General features: G+C 36.7%; 1 protein-coding gene across 3 annotated transcripts; it reads left to right on the forward strand.

Annotated features, from left to right (window-relative positions):
* The first annotated feature begins 16 nt into the window (after window positions 1-16).
* tpcn1 (two pore segment channel 1) lies at window positions 17-19,027 on the forward strand. 3 transcript variants are annotated; one of them, XM_048187383.1, is made up of 26 exons: window positions 17-552; window positions 4,926-5,056; window positions 5,176-5,352; window positions 6,105-6,218; window positions 6,364-6,494; window positions 6,845-6,968; window positions 7,068-7,126; window positions 7,496-7,595; window positions 7,718-7,834; window positions 7,913-8,037; window positions 8,157-8,205; window positions 8,295-8,358; window positions 8,518-8,562; window positions 9,174-9,230; window positions 9,344-9,397; window positions 9,542-9,614; window positions 9,701-9,808; window positions 12,773-12,844; window positions 12,924-13,013; window positions 13,364-13,479; window positions 13,572-13,618; window positions 13,969-14,037; window positions 16,455-16,551; window positions 16,648-16,784; window positions 16,893-16,973; window positions 17,376-19,027. In XM_048187383.1, the coding sequence occupies exons 1-26, from the start codon at window positions 474-476 to the stop codon at window positions 17,475-17,477; spliced, it is 2,418 nt and encodes an 805-aa protein (XP_048043340.1). In that variant the 5' UTR covers window positions 17-473; the 3' UTR covers window positions 17,478-19,027. The 3 variants fall into 3 exon arrangements, with proteins under 3 accessions (XP_048043340.1, XP_048043342.1, XP_048043339.1); XM_048187385.1 differs by having other exon boundaries at window positions 4,977-5,056; XM_048187382.1 differs by lacking the exon at window positions 17-552 and adding an exon at window positions 2,265-4,827.
* Window positions 19,028-19,821: the final 794 nt, after the last annotated feature.

The following is a 19,821-nucleotide window of genomic DNA, read 5'->3' on the forward strand; positions in this document are numbered from 1 at the left end:
TTTCAGCTGCGGTCAAAAATTACACTGTCGTAAAAAGACGTAACGTCAGATCCTCCTGCTTGACGGCGGCGGTTCTTTTATTTATAATGTTAAAAGCTCGATTAAATCGCAATTTTCTGCGTTATAAAGTTAAATTAGTTTATTACTAGTTTATAAAACAGCAATATACTTTGCTCTTGCGATGGTATTTTAATAACAGCCCACGACAATGACGTAAACAGACAGGCTCTGTTACGATTTTAATTATGATTCGTCTTAACTTCGGCTGCTGTTAAAGTTACATGAAAACACATTTTAGCAATAACGTGCTCGGTTTGGTGTTTGGAGACAATAAAGCGGTTTCTGTAACTGGTGTCGTGTAGTGCGACCAGTGTTAAAGTTTCTCTGCAGCAGTGAAAGGTTAGTTTATTGAACATAGAGACTCAGTGTTCCCTAAAGCTGAGGTCCTCTCGCCGTGTCTTTGATTCAGCGGGATGGCGGACGGGGACGACGATGTGCCGCTGATTCTGACCTGGGACGATGCAAGCAGCGGGCTGCTGGAGGAAGATGAGAGTAAGTATATCTGTCCTTACTACACCCCATGCAGCTAACGCTTTCCGTTCAATGATGTTCGGTCACCTGGTTTAACCTGAGCTTTACTGTGGTGGAGCAGGACTGCGTGCAGGCCAGTGCAGATCTTTACCCGTTATGCATTTAAGGCATTCAGTCAGGCCTCTTCTAAAGATCTGTCATCGGCTCGGAGTTCTGTCACTGGCCTCTCTCTCTCTCCTGAGTCTGAGCTGTCAGATACTGTAGAGCAGGGAGTTTTAAACTTTCTCATGCCAAGGACCGCAAATATAATAATGTTCTGGCGAAGTAGCCGCATATTTTCAAGTAGGCTATACAGAGAAACATTTTAAGCGTTTTCAGAGGTTAAATAATTGACTTGCAGCACATAATTTTTACACACTATTAGAATGTTTTTAGACGTATTTAACCTGAAGATAATCAATAGTTTTGATATCTTGCTGTTGGGTATCAGTTAATTAAACAGTGATACTCTTACAGGAATGTTGATTAGTAGACATTGCTGAGATACTACAGGCCCAGCTGGTCTACATGAAACCTGATCTTTAATCCTAACTCTCCTTGATTATCACTACAGACTTCCATCATGTGACAGTACAAAGATAGCAAAGATGGCCATTGTAAATAGTGTCAGTTCCAATCACTGACTCTAGAGGGCTCTGCAGTCAAACATTCTCGTCATTGTTGACTGCATTGTTGACATTGCTAATGCGCTGGAAGATGATTTGTAGGCCTTCTGCATAGGCATAATTTACGGTTTTAGTAGAGCTAAAGCATGGCTGTTTTTCACCACAACGCTTTATAAAAGCTTTTCTAATGAATTTAATTTCATGAGTGTGTGTCAGCTGTGTGTTCACTGTGGCTGTCATCAGTGGCGGATGAGGGGCTTGAGAGTGCTAGACTTAATCATCATGTCATCAAAAAAAATGTCTTTGATATTTATTTGATCACGTTTGATTGAAGATAATAATTGGACCCCTTTTATGTAAAGAAAAAAGTAAATTGGATGTGCGGTTGAAATCATTATTTACAATTGTCTACACTTATTTTTTTTAATGATTTTCATACATTGTTGACAATTCAGTTTTTACTTGGAAATTATCTTCTACAATCAAATTTACAGATATCAGTTGAGATTTATTCATCACTATATATATATGTGTGTGTGTGTGTGTTGAAGTAAATCAAGTTGGCATGAAGGCCATATATCTGAAGCCAGTCTTGGTGAATATAACATAACTGTTATGTGAGGCATTTTACACTCTGAAAAATAGATTTGCCATTGGATACAGATTGGTTATAGTGCTATTTGACTTATGTTGTTCACAAGGTGTCTTTACACAGCTGAGTTAAGGCTGCTATATGCCTGCTCAAAATTCATTCTAAAGATGCAGTCACATAAAAGCCAGACTAAATTATGTCTGCTCTCACCCACTTCAGCCCCTAGTATCAATACTGTGCTTTTGGTGTAAATGCATTTATGCCACCTCTGAGCAGCATTAAACAGTCTGTGTAAAGGTAACTTAGACTTAGGCCATTTTAAGAAGTGTTTCTGCGACACATTTTTAGTGTAAATTTCAGTAAACAAATCTAATTAAAAGGCTACTTTTTTTTTGTGATTGACTTTTTATATGGTATACAATGTATAATTTAGTTTGTTATATGCCAAATAGTATACATGTATATTCATGTATATAAAATAACATCACTTTTCAAACTATATACAATTGCCAAAGCCTTAAAAGGCTACTTTTAAAGCTGCTCTGTGCCTTCTCAAAATTCCTTGTAAAGACATAATGCTGCATAAAAGCCAGACTAAATTATGCCTGCTCTGACCCACCTCAGCCCCTAGAATCAAAGTAGATAGTTGAAATTGCTTTGTAAATCCATTTAAGCCACTTGTGAGCAGCACTAAAATGTCATCTAAATGCCACTTCAGATTCAGAAGCGCATCTGTGACACCTTTGCAGTGTAAATTTGGCATAAGTGCTGTGTTCACAATTGTAGTAAGAGTCATTTATAGGTGAGAGACTTTTGGTGTATTAGTGTAAGCGGTTTAAAAATTACTTGGGGAGATGCTGCACTCTAGTGCTATTGCGTGGTATTGCATTTTGGTGAAAAATCAATAACCAATATACTATTTCTCTGTCCGGACAGTTTTTTGGGGTAGGACACTGTTAAGTACTGCCCCTTTAAGAGTGAAGTATCTCAATGCCAACGGTCATGTGTTTAAGTGTCCAATACAGCAACATACCGGCTTTTGTACCTCACACACACACAGACAGAGGAGTTAAAATGCTGTGTCAGCCTTATGGCAAATACAACACTGTTTGTGGCCCCCCTCCACTCCAATCCTGCAAACAGTCCATGGCCTTGTGTCAAAACTGTTTGGTAGTGATGAGAGCTGGACGCTTGAATATTTTGAGGAGCAGAATGTAAATTGTAGCACTCTTTTTTTTTTTTCTTCTTCTTCTTCTTCTTTTTTCCCGGATTGTTCCTTTTGTTAGCCAAGAAAATTCTTCATGAAAAAACAACAACAACAGCAACGTAAGGACACAGTCTTTCTTTTCGGTTCCTGGACATCTGTGTCTCTTAATTTTTGAGGAAAGAAGCTGACGTGAATATCAGATGCCTTCGCTTCCTCATTCTGCCTCAAGCTGCTGTCTCAAAATGTTTTTCGTTGTCAAGGTGAAGATTGTTTGGACATTTTAAATTCTGTGCTTTTATAAACAACCAAGTCAGATCTCTGACCATCAGTCTTTCTTTGTGTTGGAAGGAAATCTGGAACTGGACTGAAAAGAAACCTGCTATCTGTGCTGTCTGTCTCTCGTTTTGCTCTGCCAGGAACTTATTGATCAGACAGAGCAAAACCAACGCTATTGTTGTCATGTGTGTCCTCAATAAGAGCTGTTTACAGACAGCTGTGGGTCAATGAACTGATCGGCAATGAAGTAACTCATTCAATCAGCTTGTGTTTGGTCAAACTAAAAGCTCTTACTGTTTGTGATTTGATCTGTAAGGCATTAAATTACCAGGCTGTGACCTGACAGATTGTTTAAAAGGGTGTTAGTGGATTAATGTTACATTCATTGCTTACAGAGAAGCAATGGTAAGTATAAATGGAAAAAAATGAATTGAAACTTTTTACTTCCCTTCGGAGTCAAATGGAGCTCTCAGCTTGGTAGATTTGTTTAGCAGTGTCCCCCATCTCAAAGGACAGCTGTGTTTTTGAGCTTGGAGAAAAAAAATACTAAAATGGACACAATATAGAGGATATAGCATAGGAAACAACAGAAGATGACACAGAAGAGGGGGGGCTATGACAGAAAGACTGAAACCGAACTGATGGGGATGGTTGGAAAAGGGTCTAGTTTCAAACGAAGGGACTCTGAAGGACGTTCTCACAGTGCTTGGGACTGATGCTTAAGAAAATCCACTGGACAATCTATTGAACTGAACCATCAACAGGGTTTCCTTGCCACATATCCTCTGAGAGAGAGTGAGGAAAAGTCCAGAGTGGAATCCTTTTGGGATATGGAGCTATTTAGGATTCAACAATGAAATGTTTGGACTGGAGTACTGAGTTCAGTCAGTGTTTTGGGAAGCAGCTCTGAAGTGCATTTGTTCACATCTTTGTTTTTTCAGTATTTGACTGTCTTTGAATGTCTAAATCTTGTTGATGCTGTTGAAAGCAGCCCTAATCTAATTCTTCACTTTTATTCTGTAAAATTTTGTCTAATCAATCTTTTTTTATATAAGCAAAACTTTGTGGGATCCTCCTTCGTGCATATTTCTTATGTTTTTGTCATCAAAACATTTTGTGTAATTTTAGTTATTTTTTTAGAATAGAAATACATTTAACAAACGTTATAATCAAATGAATGTGCGAAATTGCAGAGAGAGATGTAGAGTTTTAAAGTAGCGTTTGGCCTGATTTGACTTGTGTTTTTTTGGAAACCGTGTCATCTTTGGAGGAATCGTGAGCATCACCACAGGATTCTGTTCTGCTTTCGGACCGTTGGCCGCAACAGCTGCAGCTGGCACAATGAAACTTGCATGTGCGAGAGCATTGTTTATAATTAACCCTTGCAGTGTTAAAAACTGCTTGACCAGTGACATGCTCTCTGTCTGACTACTGGACCGTGGGGCCGATCACAGGGGCTGCCATGGAAATCTGTAGTACAGTTGACAACATGACTGGACTAACACATGATAGGCCAGTCCAAACGTCCTCTTTCTGCCAGCAGTTTGCATCTGTCGGTATGTCATTAAAATGTGCTGATCAGCTGGCTCAAAAACCTATAAGAATGCTTATTTTATATTGAGAAATCATTTCATTTTTTTCTTTCTCTACACAGATGGGGCAGGAAATTATGATATTGTGAATAATGTTGTCATTCCGACCCCAGGAGCACCAGACCCCAGGGCCCAGAATTCTTTGCGGCAGAGTTGGGAAATGAACTACCAGGAAGCAGCAATATACCTGCAGGTCATCTTTTGAACCTCCACACGCTCAGTGAAGCAGCTAAATAGACGCAGATGATCACAAACACACACTCGGGGCTAATAATAATTCTCCTTTTTCCATTTGTCTGTGTTTGTCCTCAGGAAGGAGAGAATAATGACAAGTTTTTCACTCATCCGCGAAGTGCCCACGCGCTCAGCGCCTACCTGTTTGCTCACAATCACCTTTTCTATGTGATGGAGCTGCTGACTGCGGTGTTACTCATGCTTCTGTCCCTCTCAGAGGCCCCTGCCGTCCCCTTCCTTCGCTTGGACGTCTATGTAAGTGACTTAGACTTGCACTGTGTGCATACACTACCGCTCAAAAGTTTGGGGTCAGTAAGATTTTTTGCTTTGGAAAGAAATGAATTCTTTATTCAGCAAGGATGCATAAAATTGATCAAAAGGGGCATTCAAGACTTCTATATTGTTACAAAATAACTCTATTTCAAATAAATGCTTTTATTTCTAAATGAATATTCACTGAAGAATCTGAGCACCATATAAGCAGACTGGAGTAATGACTGCTGAAAAATCAGCTTTGCCATCACAGGAATACAGAAATCACATAGTAAAATATATTAAAACAGGAAACAGTTATTCTAAATAGTAAGAGTAATAAATTGTAATAAATTAAATTGCAATAATATTTCACAATATCACTGTTTTTATTTTATTTTTATATCAAATAAAAGCAGCCTTGGTGAGCAGAAGAGACTTCTTTGAAAAACATTCAAAATTCTTACCGACCCCAAATTTTTGAACGGTAGTGTATGTATGTGTGTAAAGCCCTATTTGGACAGTACTTGTTTCTCATGTGGACATTTCTAAAATTACATTTGCATGGCACCTCAGTGATAAAATTCATGCATTCGGATGGCAATATCTGTTTTGACAGTGGAAGATGCCTTATAAAATGTCTTGTAGAATGCCCTTGTAAATTATTTTTTGTATGCTTGTGGCTTTTGATGATATGAATAAGACTATGCACTTGTAAACAAACACTTAAAGATGTGTATTTTTCTTTCTGTCAGATTCACGCGACACTGGAGTTATTGGCTTTGGCGTTGGTGGCATTTGAGTTGGGGATGAAGCTCCGATGGCTTGGCTTTCGCACGTTTATACAGCATAAAAGGACCATGGTGAAGGTGTGTGCAGTTTTATAATAGGCTGTCTATGTTCATTTAAAATGGTTTATTTTTTCCTCTTTGTATCGGGATGCATCATATATTCATATTCACAGAAGTTGAGCTCAAGAATCCTGTTATCCTCTCTGATTTGTGTGCTTTTCAGACATGTGTCCTGTTTCTTCAGTTCATCGAGGCGATCGTTGTCTTAGTCCGGCAGACATCTCACCTGCGTGTGACGAGAGCCCTGCGGCCAATCTTTTTGGTGGACTGCCGTTACTGTGGAGCCGTTCGCAGGCATATTATTATTATGTTTTATAAAAATGTCTTTATTATTAAATTAAATATTATTATTATCACTACTTTTTTGTTTTATTCTGTTGCTGTTTTTGAGATCTTATAAAAGCAGCAAGCTGCCAGAGGCTGTGCGTTACAGTGATTTTGCCTAAAATCCACTTAGATATGCCTATAAAGGTCATGGGACCAAAACGTTGCAACTAATAAAGATTTTTTGAAATTTTTGTAAACGGGATTTTCTTTTGTTGACCTAAAATCCACTTAACCTTGGGAAAATTACTGTAAAGCATGTCCTTGACTGGATACAATGTGATATTCTGACAGAATCTCTGTTTCTGTCCTCCCTGAAGAAACCTGAGGCAGATATTTCAGTCTCTTCCTCCCTTCATTGATATTCTTCTGCTGTTGCTTTTCTTCATGGTCATCTTTGCCATCCTGGGATTTTGCTTGTTCTCAGCCAACCCAGCTGATCCGGTTAGTGCATCACAGACACACACTCACCTTTGTGTTCCACATGTTTATTTATCTCTCACACTCATACAAACTCAGGAATTATTGTCTTTTTCTGTACAGTATTTTAGCACACTTGAGAACAGCATTGTGAGTCTGTTCGTCCTTCTGACAACTGCAAAGTAAGTATGCATCCTCACTCTGGGGCACACATCCTGGTTAAGATAACATGACTCTTGAGTCTCAGTTGGGTTGTTTCATGTCTCCCTGTAACTGAGCTAGTAATCCAAATGTTATCAGTTCAAACCCCTGGAGTTTTTTTTTTTTTACTAGAGAACTAGAGAATTTCTCAGATCCTCTGTTATTATTATGCCCTTGAGCAAAGCACTTAACCCCAGGTTGCTATAGTCAGACTGTCACTGTTAAAAATGTAGTAAAAGTCACTTTCAATAAGAAAGTGTTTGCTAAATGATTCATAGCTAACTATTAATCTATAAAGAACTTTAGTCTTTAGTAGATTTACAAGTTTTTCCATCTTGTTCCTTCACTAGTTTTCCAGATGTGATGATGCCAGCATATTCAAAGAATCGTTGGTCATGCATTTTTTTTATTGTGTATCTGTCCATCGAGCTCTACTTCATCATGAATCTGGTCAGTAATGAACAACATCAGATCTGTTTCTGTTTTACCGGATTATAGTTTAATTTTGTTCTAATTTTGGTGCAGTGTGAACTAGCCTTTACCTTGAGTTTGCTATTGTTTTTGCCTCACAGCTCCTGGCGGTAGTTTTTGACACCTTTAATGGAGTCGAGAAGATGAAATTCAAATCTCTGCTTTTACACAAGCGATCCGCCATCGAGCACGCCTTCCAGCTGCTGGTTAGCCGGCAGGTGAGATTTATACAGATAACTTGTTTTTTTCAAGACCGAAGCCAATGTGATAAATCTACATTTGTGTCTTTTATTTAGAGACCAGATGGTGTGTCTTTGAAGCAGTTTGATGGACTGATGCGATTCTATCGTCCACGAATGACGGCACGGGATCGTTTTCTCACCTTCAAAGCCCTCGACTATTCAGGCGCAACCATGCTGAGGTACACACACACACACACACACACACACGCACACACACAAGTTCATACGTTCACATTCTTTTGATTATTTTAACAGATTAGAGTTGAGTTCTTAAGGTGTATTTGTGCTTCTGTTTTAGTCTCCAGGAATTTTATAAGTTTTATGAAGTGATTGGGCTCAAATGGAAGGTCAGATTTCACACACTGTCACATGATTATAATCCCCGCATATATATGTTAAACCCTCTTGAGCCACATCTGGTGTGTGTGTGCTGCAGGCTCGACGGAGTGGGGAGTACTGGTTTGATGATCTTCCTCGCACAGCATTCCTCATTTTCAAAGGTCTTCAAGGCTTCCTTGTCATATTAATTCAGTTTGTATTAGTTAATGTATTTTACACTTTAATAATTTGCTCAGAATGACCAGATACATTTACAATTAGTTGGCATGAAATATGTTCTCCTATAATACTTTTTATGATCATTATTCTTTTTTTAACAGGAATCAATTTACTTGTGAAATCCAAAGCTTTTCAATATGCAATGTGTAAGTTGTATTTCTTAAATATCTTGTTGTGTTAACCCTTTAGATATTAACATGCAATTACCTGATCAGAATATATACTCCTTGAAACTCTTTAGCTTCTGGGTTAATAGAAAAATTTGTATTTTAAAAGTTCAAATTTGTCTTTTAGTACCTCTTATGTTATTATGTACTGTATCATTGATTTTGTGTGTGAAAGAAATCTCTTGTGCTCACCAAGGCTGCATTTATTTGATCAAATATAAAGTAAAATCAGTATTGTGAAATATATTTATATATTGTGAAATTTAAAATAACTGTTTTATATTTATATATGTTTTTAAATGTAATTTATTCCTGTGATGGCAATGCTGTATTTTAATTCTAATATTCTGATTTGGTGCTCAAGTTTAAAATCACTGCATTCATTTGAAATATAATTTTTTTGTAATGTCTTCACTATAACTTTTGATCAATTTAATGAATCCTTGCTGAATAAAAGTATTAATTTTGTTAAAAAAATATATATATTTTACAGTCCCCATACATTTAAATGGTAGTGTATTGCACTTACACTATATTCATTCCATTATTTCTAATAATACTGTCTATTTTTCATGATTGACCTGTAACAGATCTGGTAGTAGCAATTAATGGCATCTGGATCCTAGTGGAGACAAACATGTTAAATGGTAAGATCTGCTTGAGAATGATGGAACGGTGCAGCTGTGTTGCAGTTCCAGATAATTCTATGAATTCGCCATTCAGAAACGCTTGTAAACAACGCTTGCTTATCTCCTCACAGATGGTGTCTCATGGACTCGTGTTGTCCCCTGGAGCTACATTGTTTTCCTCACAAGTAGGTGGAAATTGTTAAAAACTTGAATCATTAGTAAATCTGAATGCAAATGTCTTAATGAATATGCGTTCCATTTGAATAAAAACAAAAAACAAATATATATATATTTATTTTATTCCCTGCTGATGTGCCTGTGGAATGAAGTTTATGGAATTGAGGTCTTGTTGAAGCTCACAGGCCTTGGTCCAATGACATATTTCAGCTCAGGATGGAACCTGTAGGTACACACACGTACATTCATATAAGCACTTACACACACACATGCAAACTGCCTCACCACTGGGTGTGTGCCTCTCTTTCCAGCTTTGATTTCTCAGTAACAGCATTTGCCTTTCTGGGATTGATTGCTCTGGCCTTCGACATGGAGCCATTCTACTTCATTGTTGTGTTGAGACCTCTTCAGCTCCTCCGGTGTGTACTTATTTGTGTGTTTTTATGTCTTTTGTCTTTTGGTCAGTACAGTCCAAAAGTTTGGAACCACTAAGATTTTTAATGTTTTTAAAAGAAGTTTCGTCTGCTCACCAAGGCTACATTTATTTAATTAAAAATACAGTAAAAAACAGTAATATTGTGAAATATTATTACAATTTAAAATAACTGTTTTCTATTTGAATATATTTGACAAAGTAATTTATTCCTGTGATGCAAAGCTGAATTTTCAGCATCATTACTCCAGTCTTCAGTGTCACATGATCCTTCAGAAATCATTCTAATATGCTGATCTGCTGCTCAAGAAACATTTAATGTGTACAATTGTACAAAATATTTGTGTACAATATTTTTTTTTCAGGATTATTTGATGAATAGAAAGTTCAAAAGAACAGTGTTTATCTGAAATCTAATCTTTTGTAACATTATAAATGTCTTTACTGCCACTTTTGATTGATTTAATGCATCCTTGCTGAATAAAAGTATTCATTTCTTTAATTTCTTTTCAAAAAAATAAAAATAAAAATTCTTACTGACCCCAAACTTTTGAACGGTAGTGTATAATGCTACAGAAGCTTTGTATTTCAGATAAATGCTGTTCTTTTGAACTTTCTATTCATCAAGGAATCCTGAAAAAAAAAGTACACAACTGTTTTCAACATTGAAAATAATCATAAATGTTTATTGAGCAGCAAATCAGAATATTAGAATGATTTCTGAAGGATCATGTGACACTGAAGACTGGAGTAACGATGCTGAAAATTCAGCTTTGCATCACAGGAATAAATTACTTTGTCAAATATACAGGGAGTGCAGAATTATTAGGCAAGTTGATTTTCTGATCATATTTTTTTCCCAAGCACATTTTACCAATTCCAATCCACATCAATCTTAATAACTACTATTAATATTGTTTTTAATCATTTATAAGTGATATATAATTGTTCATGAAGGCTGGAAATGAAAAATGCCTTATATTCAGGTGTGCAGAATTATTAGGCAAGTTTTCTTTTACAGGCAAAATGAGCCAAAAAAGAGATTTAACTCAGACTGAAAAGTCAAAAATTATTAAATACTCATGAGAAGGACTCAATACTAATGCAATACTAGAAATTGCAAAGTTAAAGCATGACCAAGGGACAGCAAAATGCTCATTGGGTCAGCGGGGTCAGACAAAAACAGGTGGAAAAGAAAAGACACGTTAACTGCAAAATAATTAAGAATTAAGGTGAAGAATTAAGTGTGAAACCATCAGGAACCCTTTAGTCTCCAGCGCCACCATTTTCCAGAGCTGCAACCTACCTGGAGTCTCCAGAAGTGCAAGGTGTTAGGATCTCAGAGACTTAGGTTAGCTAAAGAATCCTAAAAAATGACCTGCACTTGATAAGAATCACAAGCTGAAGTGTTATAAAATACATGAAGACTGGGTTTTAATAGGGCTTATAGACAGACAGCTTGAGAATGACTCCTGATGGACCAGCACCACATCCTCTTGTACCACTGTTTGAAGAATTTATCCAGAATCTGGCAGTAAGGTGTTTGAGTTCACTTTTAGTCCATCTCTTATCCTGAAATGTCTGTCTTGCAGAGATGGACTAAAAATGATCTTCCAAAACTTACTGCCAGATTCTGGAAGATAAATTCTTCAAACAGTGGTACAAGAGGATGTGGTGCTGGTCCTTCAGGAGTCACTCTCAAGCTGTCTGTTTATAAGGCCTATAAAAACCCAGTCTTCATGTATTTTATAACACTTCAGCTTGTGATTCTTATCAAGTGCGGGTCATTTTTTAGGATTCTTTAGCTAACCTAAGTCTCTGAGATCCTGAGACCTTGCACTTCTGGAGACTCCAGGTAGGTTGCAGTTCTGGAAAATGGTGGCGCTGGAGACTAAAGGGTTCCTGATGGTTTCACACATAATTCTTAATTATTTTGCAGTTAACGTGTCTTTTCTTTTCCACCTGTTTTTGTCTGACCCCACTGACCCAATGAGCATTTTGCTGTCCCTTGGTCATGCTTTAACTTTGCAATTTCTAGTATTGCATTAGTATTGCGTCCTTCTCATGAGTATTTAATAATTTTTGACTTTTCAGTCTGAGTTAAATCTCTTTTTTGGCTCATTTTGCCTGTAAAAGAAAACTTGCCTAATAATTCTGCACACCTGAATATAAGGCATTTTTCATTTCCAGCCTTCATGAACAATTATATATCACTTATAAATGATTAAAAACAATATTAATAGTAGTTATTAAGATTGATGTGGATTGGAATTGGTAAAATGTGCTTGGGAAAAAAATATGATCAGAAAATCAACTTGCCTAATAATTCTGCACTCCCTGTATTTAAATAGTACACAGTTATTTTAAATTGTAATAATATTTCACAATATTACTGTTTTTTACTGTATTTTTAATTAAATAAATGTAGCCTTGGTGAGCAGATGAAACTTCTTTTAAAAACATTAAAAATCTTAGTGGTTCCAAACTTTTGGACTGTACTGTAGTTGTAGTTATTCATTTTATTATTTTTTTTTTTTTTTTCATAAAAAAATGTTGTTCTTCTAGAAATGTAAGGTGAATTGAAAATCTGAATTTTATTCAAAAACCTAATTCAAACCTCTAAATAAACAAAGTTTATAGGCTTAGTATTTTTTTATGTATTATACTTTCACTCGAATTGTTATTCTGGTAATTTAATTTTTGCAATATATTAAAAATCAGTCAGTTCAGTAAAATACCAAATAGAAGCATTTTCACCAGATGTCAAAGACGTTTTTAGCCCACCGTAGATCTGCAGTGTAAACGTTTTTTAAGATGTATGTTATTTTGTGTGAATCATTAAATACTTTTGGTGTAACGTATCATATTTTCATCAGTCATAGCTATAGATAGAAACAGACATTTTCCTTTTTAACTGAGTGTCATATTTTTTTCCATATTTCTTTTCAAGATTGTTTAAAATTAAACAGCGCTATCGGAATGTTCTGGACACAATGTTTGAACTGTTCCCACGTATGGCCAGGTACAGAAATAATAATCCATTCAGCTCATTACTCACAGATGAAGGATCTTCTCGCATAACACTCTCTCTGTTTCTGTAGTCTAGGTCTGACTCTGATTATCTTCTATTATTCTTTTGCCATCGTTGGAATGGAGTTTTTTGCTGGGGTTGTTTATCCGAACTGCTGCAGGTAAGTTCATTTAAACATTAATGTATTTCTTGTTTTGCGGACTGAACATCACCTTAAACTTATACATTTTGTATATAAGTATAAATGTAAGATGATCTACTAATTCTTTTGTTACATAACAAAAAAATAGTTTACCCTGAACTGAAATCATTTACTCACTCTTATGTTATTCAAAGTGCTGTGTTCTTCTGTGCAACACAACAGGAGAAATTTTGAAGAAAGTTAATGAAATTACAACGTGATCAGATGATGCCAAGCTATAAAAAGGACAGAAAATCATCATAAATGAATCTCATTGAATAATGGTGTGTTTTTTGTGTGTTCAATGGTACGATCTCTGTCTCTTAAAGTAATAGCACAGTTGCTGACTCGTATCGCCAGATAAATGTGACCATTGGCAACCGAACAGTGCTAGAAGAGGGATATTACTATCTCAATAACTTCAATAACATCCTAAGCAGCTTTGGTATGTGCACACGCTCACAAATACACACGTATCTCATGTCAGTATATAGCCTTGTGTTTGTAAAAAGTTTTTTTTTCTCTGCCATGTTTCAGTCACTCTTTTTGAGCTAACAGTGGTGAACAACTGGTACATCACTATGGTGAGTGTATGGAGAAAAACACATCAGCTTAGTCAACACATCATATCAGATGTTCCCTCAGTAAAAAGGTTTTGTTATTTTTTTATTTATTGGTGTGGGTATGTGGTGCCCTCTGCTGTTTATTCAAAGTAAATGTCAGTCAGCAGACTGTTGTGTATCTGCCCATGTCATTGTAAACTTTACATATGTTTAAAAGTGTTGCTTTAAAAATGAGGTAATGTTAACATCTCTAAGCATTTAAGCATGTAAGCATGTTAACATTTGTAGCAGAAGCCTATGGATCCTATGAACCAGTCAGTAAATGTGCATCTGTCTGTAGTTATTGATGCCTTTGAACCCTGTTTTCACAGGAAGGTGTGACATCAGAAACTACTCACTGGACTCGCCTTTATTTCATGACTTTTTACATTGTCACCATGGTAAGGGAATGTTTATGTTGGCAGTTCAGTGTTATTATTGTTGTTAAATAAAACTAAAAATATGAAAAGGTTTTTTGCCAATTTGTTAATTGAATTAAAGGTGTAATATGTAATATTTTTGCAGTAAAATATTCAAAAACCACTAGGTCAGTGTTATATATTTTGTTCTCTTGAGTGCTTACAATATCCCAAATGTTTGCAACTATTTGTAAATCGTGAGAAAATTGCAGTTTTAACCAAGGCTCCGGGACGTGTGAGAAGTCGTATGTCAATTGCGTCATACCCGTGTTACCCTCGGTTTCCGGTTTTATTTTGTAGAAACCATGGAAACATCAAATACGCTTTAATATATTACACGTTTTAAAGGGGCTCTGTGTAATAATGACACCCAGTGTTCAAAATAGGTACTGCAGTCCAAATTCAAAATATTGTTTGGCCCGCCCCCTCGTTCAAAGTCGCGGGTTGCCAGCTTTTACAGCATATGGTTGCCAGCAACAATAGGGAGCGCAATTGACAATGAAAGCTGAGGAGACTTAAACACTGTAAGCTGATGAGTTGATTTATCTGTTTTGATATGCTGTTGTTCATAGAGATATTTAGATGGATTCAGAGGCTTTTTAGTACAGATGCACCGATTGCAATTTTCTTGGCCGATTCTGATTTCCTATTGTTTTGTTAGTGTGATCGGCCAATACATATTTTTTGCTGATTACGATTTTCTTTCTAAGAACCATAAATGACAACATATACAAACAAAAATCTACTTTTCTTCAATGCAGTTTTATTTTCATTAAAAAAAAAAGTAAAAGTCAGTAATAAAATATAAACAGCTCAAATAAATGCAATAGAATAAAGAGAGCTATGAAACTAAGTTTTTCGGGTTAACTGGGTTTTTATTCAGGTAAGAAATACTACAGAAATTAAAGTAATCAAATGTAAAATAACACATTGTGTTATTTTGCATTGGTTATCTTAATTTCTGTAGTCTTTATTGCAAATAATTCTTACTATTAAAGTTATACAACGTATTCAGTCAAGAGCAGAAAGTGATTTTCTTTGTCTTTTGTTCTTTGATTAACGTGACAGACAGCAGCAGGAATATTGGACTGCTGTCCCTTTAAGAGTTTATGAACGGTGTTCAACGGAGTCGGACCTAATACTGTTACACACCACATGGGTTCACTTTCTTAGCTATTTAACGATTCAAAACTGACAGTGTTTATCTGTGTACTCGCCAAGATTGCCTGTGCCGCTGGTTTTGACATACTTTTGTATGTATTTGACAGTTTAAGTGCAAGAAGGTGCTTATTTTGGTACTTGTGACTCTGTTTGACTTCTGTCTCTGAAGACTGAGCGTGGCTTGTTCGCTTCACTTATATAGATCAGTGGTGCGCGCGCTTTCGGTGTGAGCGCGAGACCTGCGGGAATGACTAAAATTAATGCGCAATACAAGCACTACTTAACCGGAGCGAATGAGACGAGAGAGAGAGGAGGCGCCCGCGCGGGTGTGTGTCACTTCACCGTGACAGAGAAGAGAGCAGGAACGCGCAGCTGACGTTATTGCCTGATTCTCTGACCCAGTTTGTTTGCTGGTCTCCATGGCTGCAATACGCGGTGTTTTCCGCCAACTGGCAACCTGCGATGTCGAAATACTATTGGATAAACTGGCAGCACGAGGTTTCGCACAGACCAAAACAAAAACAGACATTCCCACACGGAACGCACATTTCCAAAATGGAATATCTGGCTGTAGCATTGTTTTTCTGAGAAACAAGTAGGTGAACTTAGCATGTTTCCTAAATATCTGCAAACATATTAGGGTATTTTCATGCTTTATTAAAGTAAAAATCTTACATAGAGCCCCTTTAATAGACAAGGGAACAACTGTTTTGATATATTTATAGACAGAAAACTAATTGTTGTTATATAGCTCAACATGTTTAGTCTTATTGTTTAAATCAATTTTCTTGATTTTTTTTCGAGTACCATGCTTTACCATGCCTCAGAGAAAAACACTATTTTGTCAAATAGCTAACATAGCATAATCAGATGCAGCTTTATTTTTATTAACAGTAATACATAATTTTACATAATGTGGATATGATTTTTTTTCATATGAAGATTTTAGTTTAAAATGTATAAGGAACAGTGTAAAGAGTTTATTTTTATTATTATTTTTTACATCTTTTTTTATTTCATGTAGTTGCTCAGTTATTATTAGAGAAAAAGTGCATTTTAATACAATTTGAATGATGTTGTTTAAAAGGGTTTTAGAATGTTATTAAACTATAGAATGTCACACTGCTGTTATCAGCTACCGTTATTTATGCGTTATGGACCTGATTTAGTGATCTTGATATTTTCTCACAGCTCTGTGTTATTTTGAGTGTAAATGCCTGTGTGATTGTGTGACGCAGGTTGTCATGACGATAATCGTAGCCTTCATACTGGATGCATTTGTCTTCAGGATGAACTACAGTCGGAAGAATAGAGAGCCACTAGATGACCCAGAAGGTTTTAAATGTTTAGTTCATCTGATGACAATGAGTGTGACTGGGACCTATTTCACTGAGATCTAATACTGAGTGTGTGTGTGTGTGTGTGTAATAGATGAAAAGGGGATTGTATTTGAGACAGAGGTGTCCCAGACTGAAGCTCTACAGACTCTGGACTTATATAAACACACACTGGGCGTCACCAACCTAAGCTCACTGCAGGAAATGTGTGTGGCTCTGGAGCGGAGCGGGGTGAGCATGTGCACACATGTACACACTGTACGCATTCAGAGCACCTAATTTGTGTTTCTTCGTTAGATTAATTGAACTCTAATGGATCATTTTTGTCTTTGCTCACAGCACTCCTCGTTAGTATTTCAGGGTCGAAGGTCACGTACCAAGAGTGACCTCAGCATGAAGATGTATGAGGAGGAGATTCAGGTACTTGCACCACACATGAATTGGAACATATGGAAAAACCACACTTTTGAATTAGCATAAATGTTTTACATTAATTTCAACCTTTATTTGAACCTTTATTGGAAGTTTTAAGTAAAGCACTCACAAACGGTTCCCTTATTGGATCAGAAAATTAAATCATGAAAGTCTGAAATGGTAATATATCAGACAGCTGTTTATAAAAGGATATGCCCAAATGGAAACTTGGAAAGATTTGCAAAAGAAAAATAAATGCTACCTTAAGTTATTTCGGTGATATCATGTTCCATTGTGCAGAGTTATACTGTGGTGTATTTGGCTCAGAATGCCTCTCCTTTTAAAACTAAAAATTCCAAATATGCAATGGTATGTTTGTGTAAAGTGGTTGTTTCTTTTTATCTGCAGGAATGGTACGAGGAATATTCCAGAACAAACCTTCAGCCTGATGAGGCACTCCACAGAGAACTGGACAGCCCTGAAGCCAATGCCTCAAACAGCATTAACTAACACACACTCTGAACACTGCATCAGCGTTAGCTAACACACTTACTCATACCTCTGAGGGACCGTAAGACCGTCTTCCTCCCATCGTTGGAAAGCACAGGTGTTCCCCATGACCACTACATGCTCCCTCCTTCCACATGGAGACCCACAGAACTTCTTTACTTAAAGCCTTATTCCCCAAAAAACCTTAAGGTTCCGTGGCCAATCAGGGAAGCTTGCAGACCAATCATGTGACATGCACTAGGTCCAGGAACCTTCTTTTTCTTCCATGAAATGCACCTCATGACATTTGCCTTTTTGATCCTGAATGATTCAGACTCTCTCATGGATTTGACAAATGGAGCACAGTGATTGAATGTTTCTGTGGGAGATGCATCAGAACTGAATGTGAGGATTTTAGCACTAAGTAACTCGTGTCTTTCTTCACAGTCCGAGGTATTGCTTAACCAACAGATAAAAGATTATAGTAATAAACTAATGCTGTTTTTAAACTAAAGCTGCTTTTTGCTGGAACCTTTGGACCTATAGAGAGGCTTATTTTGTCGTTATATATAAATATATACATGCAGATTAAACTTATGTCAGATGCAGTTAAGAGTCAAGTATTTAAAAAAAAAAAATGTTTTAATACATTCACTTATTCCCTCAATATGGGCTGGTTTCCCAGACGTGTTAATTTTGGACTGATAAGTGTTAGAAAACCAGCCAAGGACCTGTCTTGTCACATATGAAAATATCTTATTTCCTTTGTTTGGAGTCAGTATTGTTTTAGGCATGAATTGTAAAGCTTAAGAGTAATTTTACAGACCCGTTCAGATAAAATCTAGTCAAAATCACGCATTTTATTCCACCTACAGTCTGATTCATTTGGCTTTCCAGATTAAATACAAATCTGTTTTAAAATCCAAATTTTCTTTTGTGTAAAACCATAGGTGACAAAGGGAAACCATTTTGCGTTGCATATGGTTTTTTTGCACAGTACTTCAGAACTGTTATTTATTTATTTACATTGAGTTAAACAAATTTTCCTGTGCATCTCTCTTGTTTGCTGCACTATTTTCTATATATATTTTAGTTATTTTGCAGATGCTTTTAACAGGTTGAATGCATGCAAATCCTCTTATATCGTTGTTTACTCTCGTGTCTAGAGCATCTGACCTGGATTAAATCATAAATGTAGTCAAGAGGGTCAGTGATTTCATCTCAGTTGGTTGTTTAATTGCACTGTAGGGTGTGCAGCCTTGATGCTCCAAACACAAGGGAACATGATGCATATGTGACATCAAACCAAACCAGCTCCTCTAATACTGTAAGGATTTACCTGTTTCACTTCTCTGTTCTTGTACCTTTGTAAATGTATAATAATGACAGGTCTAGTAAATTATACATTTTGATGGAACTTTTTTGTTTGTTAACTGTTGTAAGGTGTCTTTATGTGAGTTAACTCGTTTTTGTAATTGTTATCATGGCTACCCCGCTGTCAAGTTTGATTTCATTCGGACTGAAACAATAATGTATCTTTTTAAATTGTCATGTAAATCGTTCCTGTCAGATTTTATTGTATTTTTTTTTTTCTCGAAATTGAACATAAGGTGCGGTCTCGTTTACATTTTCACGGGCAATACAGTCAATAACAATCGACGCAATTGGAAATTTCGCGTGAGGGCAAAATATTTCCCCGTGGAGATTTCGCAACTAGTTCGAGTTGGTTACGCAAATTCGCTGCTTGGAAAGTGACTTGAGTGAGCTGTGATTCATACACAACACAGCTGCACTATAGATTTCGTTAATGTGACTCTGCCTACATAAAAATGCTTTTGTAGCATATTTAGCAAATATAATTGAGCTGGGCGTTTTGCGCATGCTCCGAAATACTGGCGACGCGCGATGTACTTAATATATTCGATTGTAGTTTCGTGTAGGCCTATATTAAGACAGTCACAAACATATGAAGACCGCAGCTCGACTAGGCCTACGCAAAAACTCGCTGCATTATATTCTGCGCTTGTAAACGTACTTGAGTCTCTCTCTGCATCTTCCTGAGAGTGTAACAGCAGGTTCAGCAGCTTTTTATACAGATGTACGCAGTTAAAAGTTTATCCTGATTGTCTCAAAGTACTGATTTTGAGGCATGTGACAGTTATTCGCGTCATTTAATCTACAAATTTGACATCGACAGAATTGACAGTTGCAGTCTTCCACAATGACTTGCTCTTCTGTTTCTAGTTTGTTTCGCACGCACGTTCTCTACCCGACAGAACGATTTATGGATTTTTGTTTGTTACAGGACAGCAGGAGGCAGTGCAGAGTCAGGTCCATCATCACAGAGCAGGGAACTTGAGTCGTC

This window comes from Megalobrama amblycephala, linkage group LG4 (genome assembly GCF_018812025.1).
Source record: "Megalobrama amblycephala isolate DHTTF-2021 linkage group LG4, ASM1881202v1, whole genome shotgun sequence".
In the NCBI taxonomy this organism is placed as follows: domain Eukaryota; kingdom Metazoa; phylum Chordata; class Actinopteri; order Cypriniformes; family Xenocyprididae; genus Megalobrama; species Megalobrama amblycephala.

Excerpts from the sequence above, each read along its gene's own strand:
- tpcn1 (XM_048187382.1), top strand. The coding sequence starts at position 4,734 with ATGGAAATCTGTAGTACAGTTGACAACATGACTGGACTAACACATGAT. Across the intron at positions 16,552-16,647 it reads GCCACTAGATGACCCAGAAG|ATGAAAAGGGGATTGTATTT; the intron begins GTTTTAAATGTT and ends TGTGTGTAATAG. Across the intron at positions 16,974-17,375 it reads TGTATGAGGAGGAGATTCAG|GAATGGTACGAGGAATATTC; the intron begins GTACTTGCACCA and ends TTTTATCTGCAG.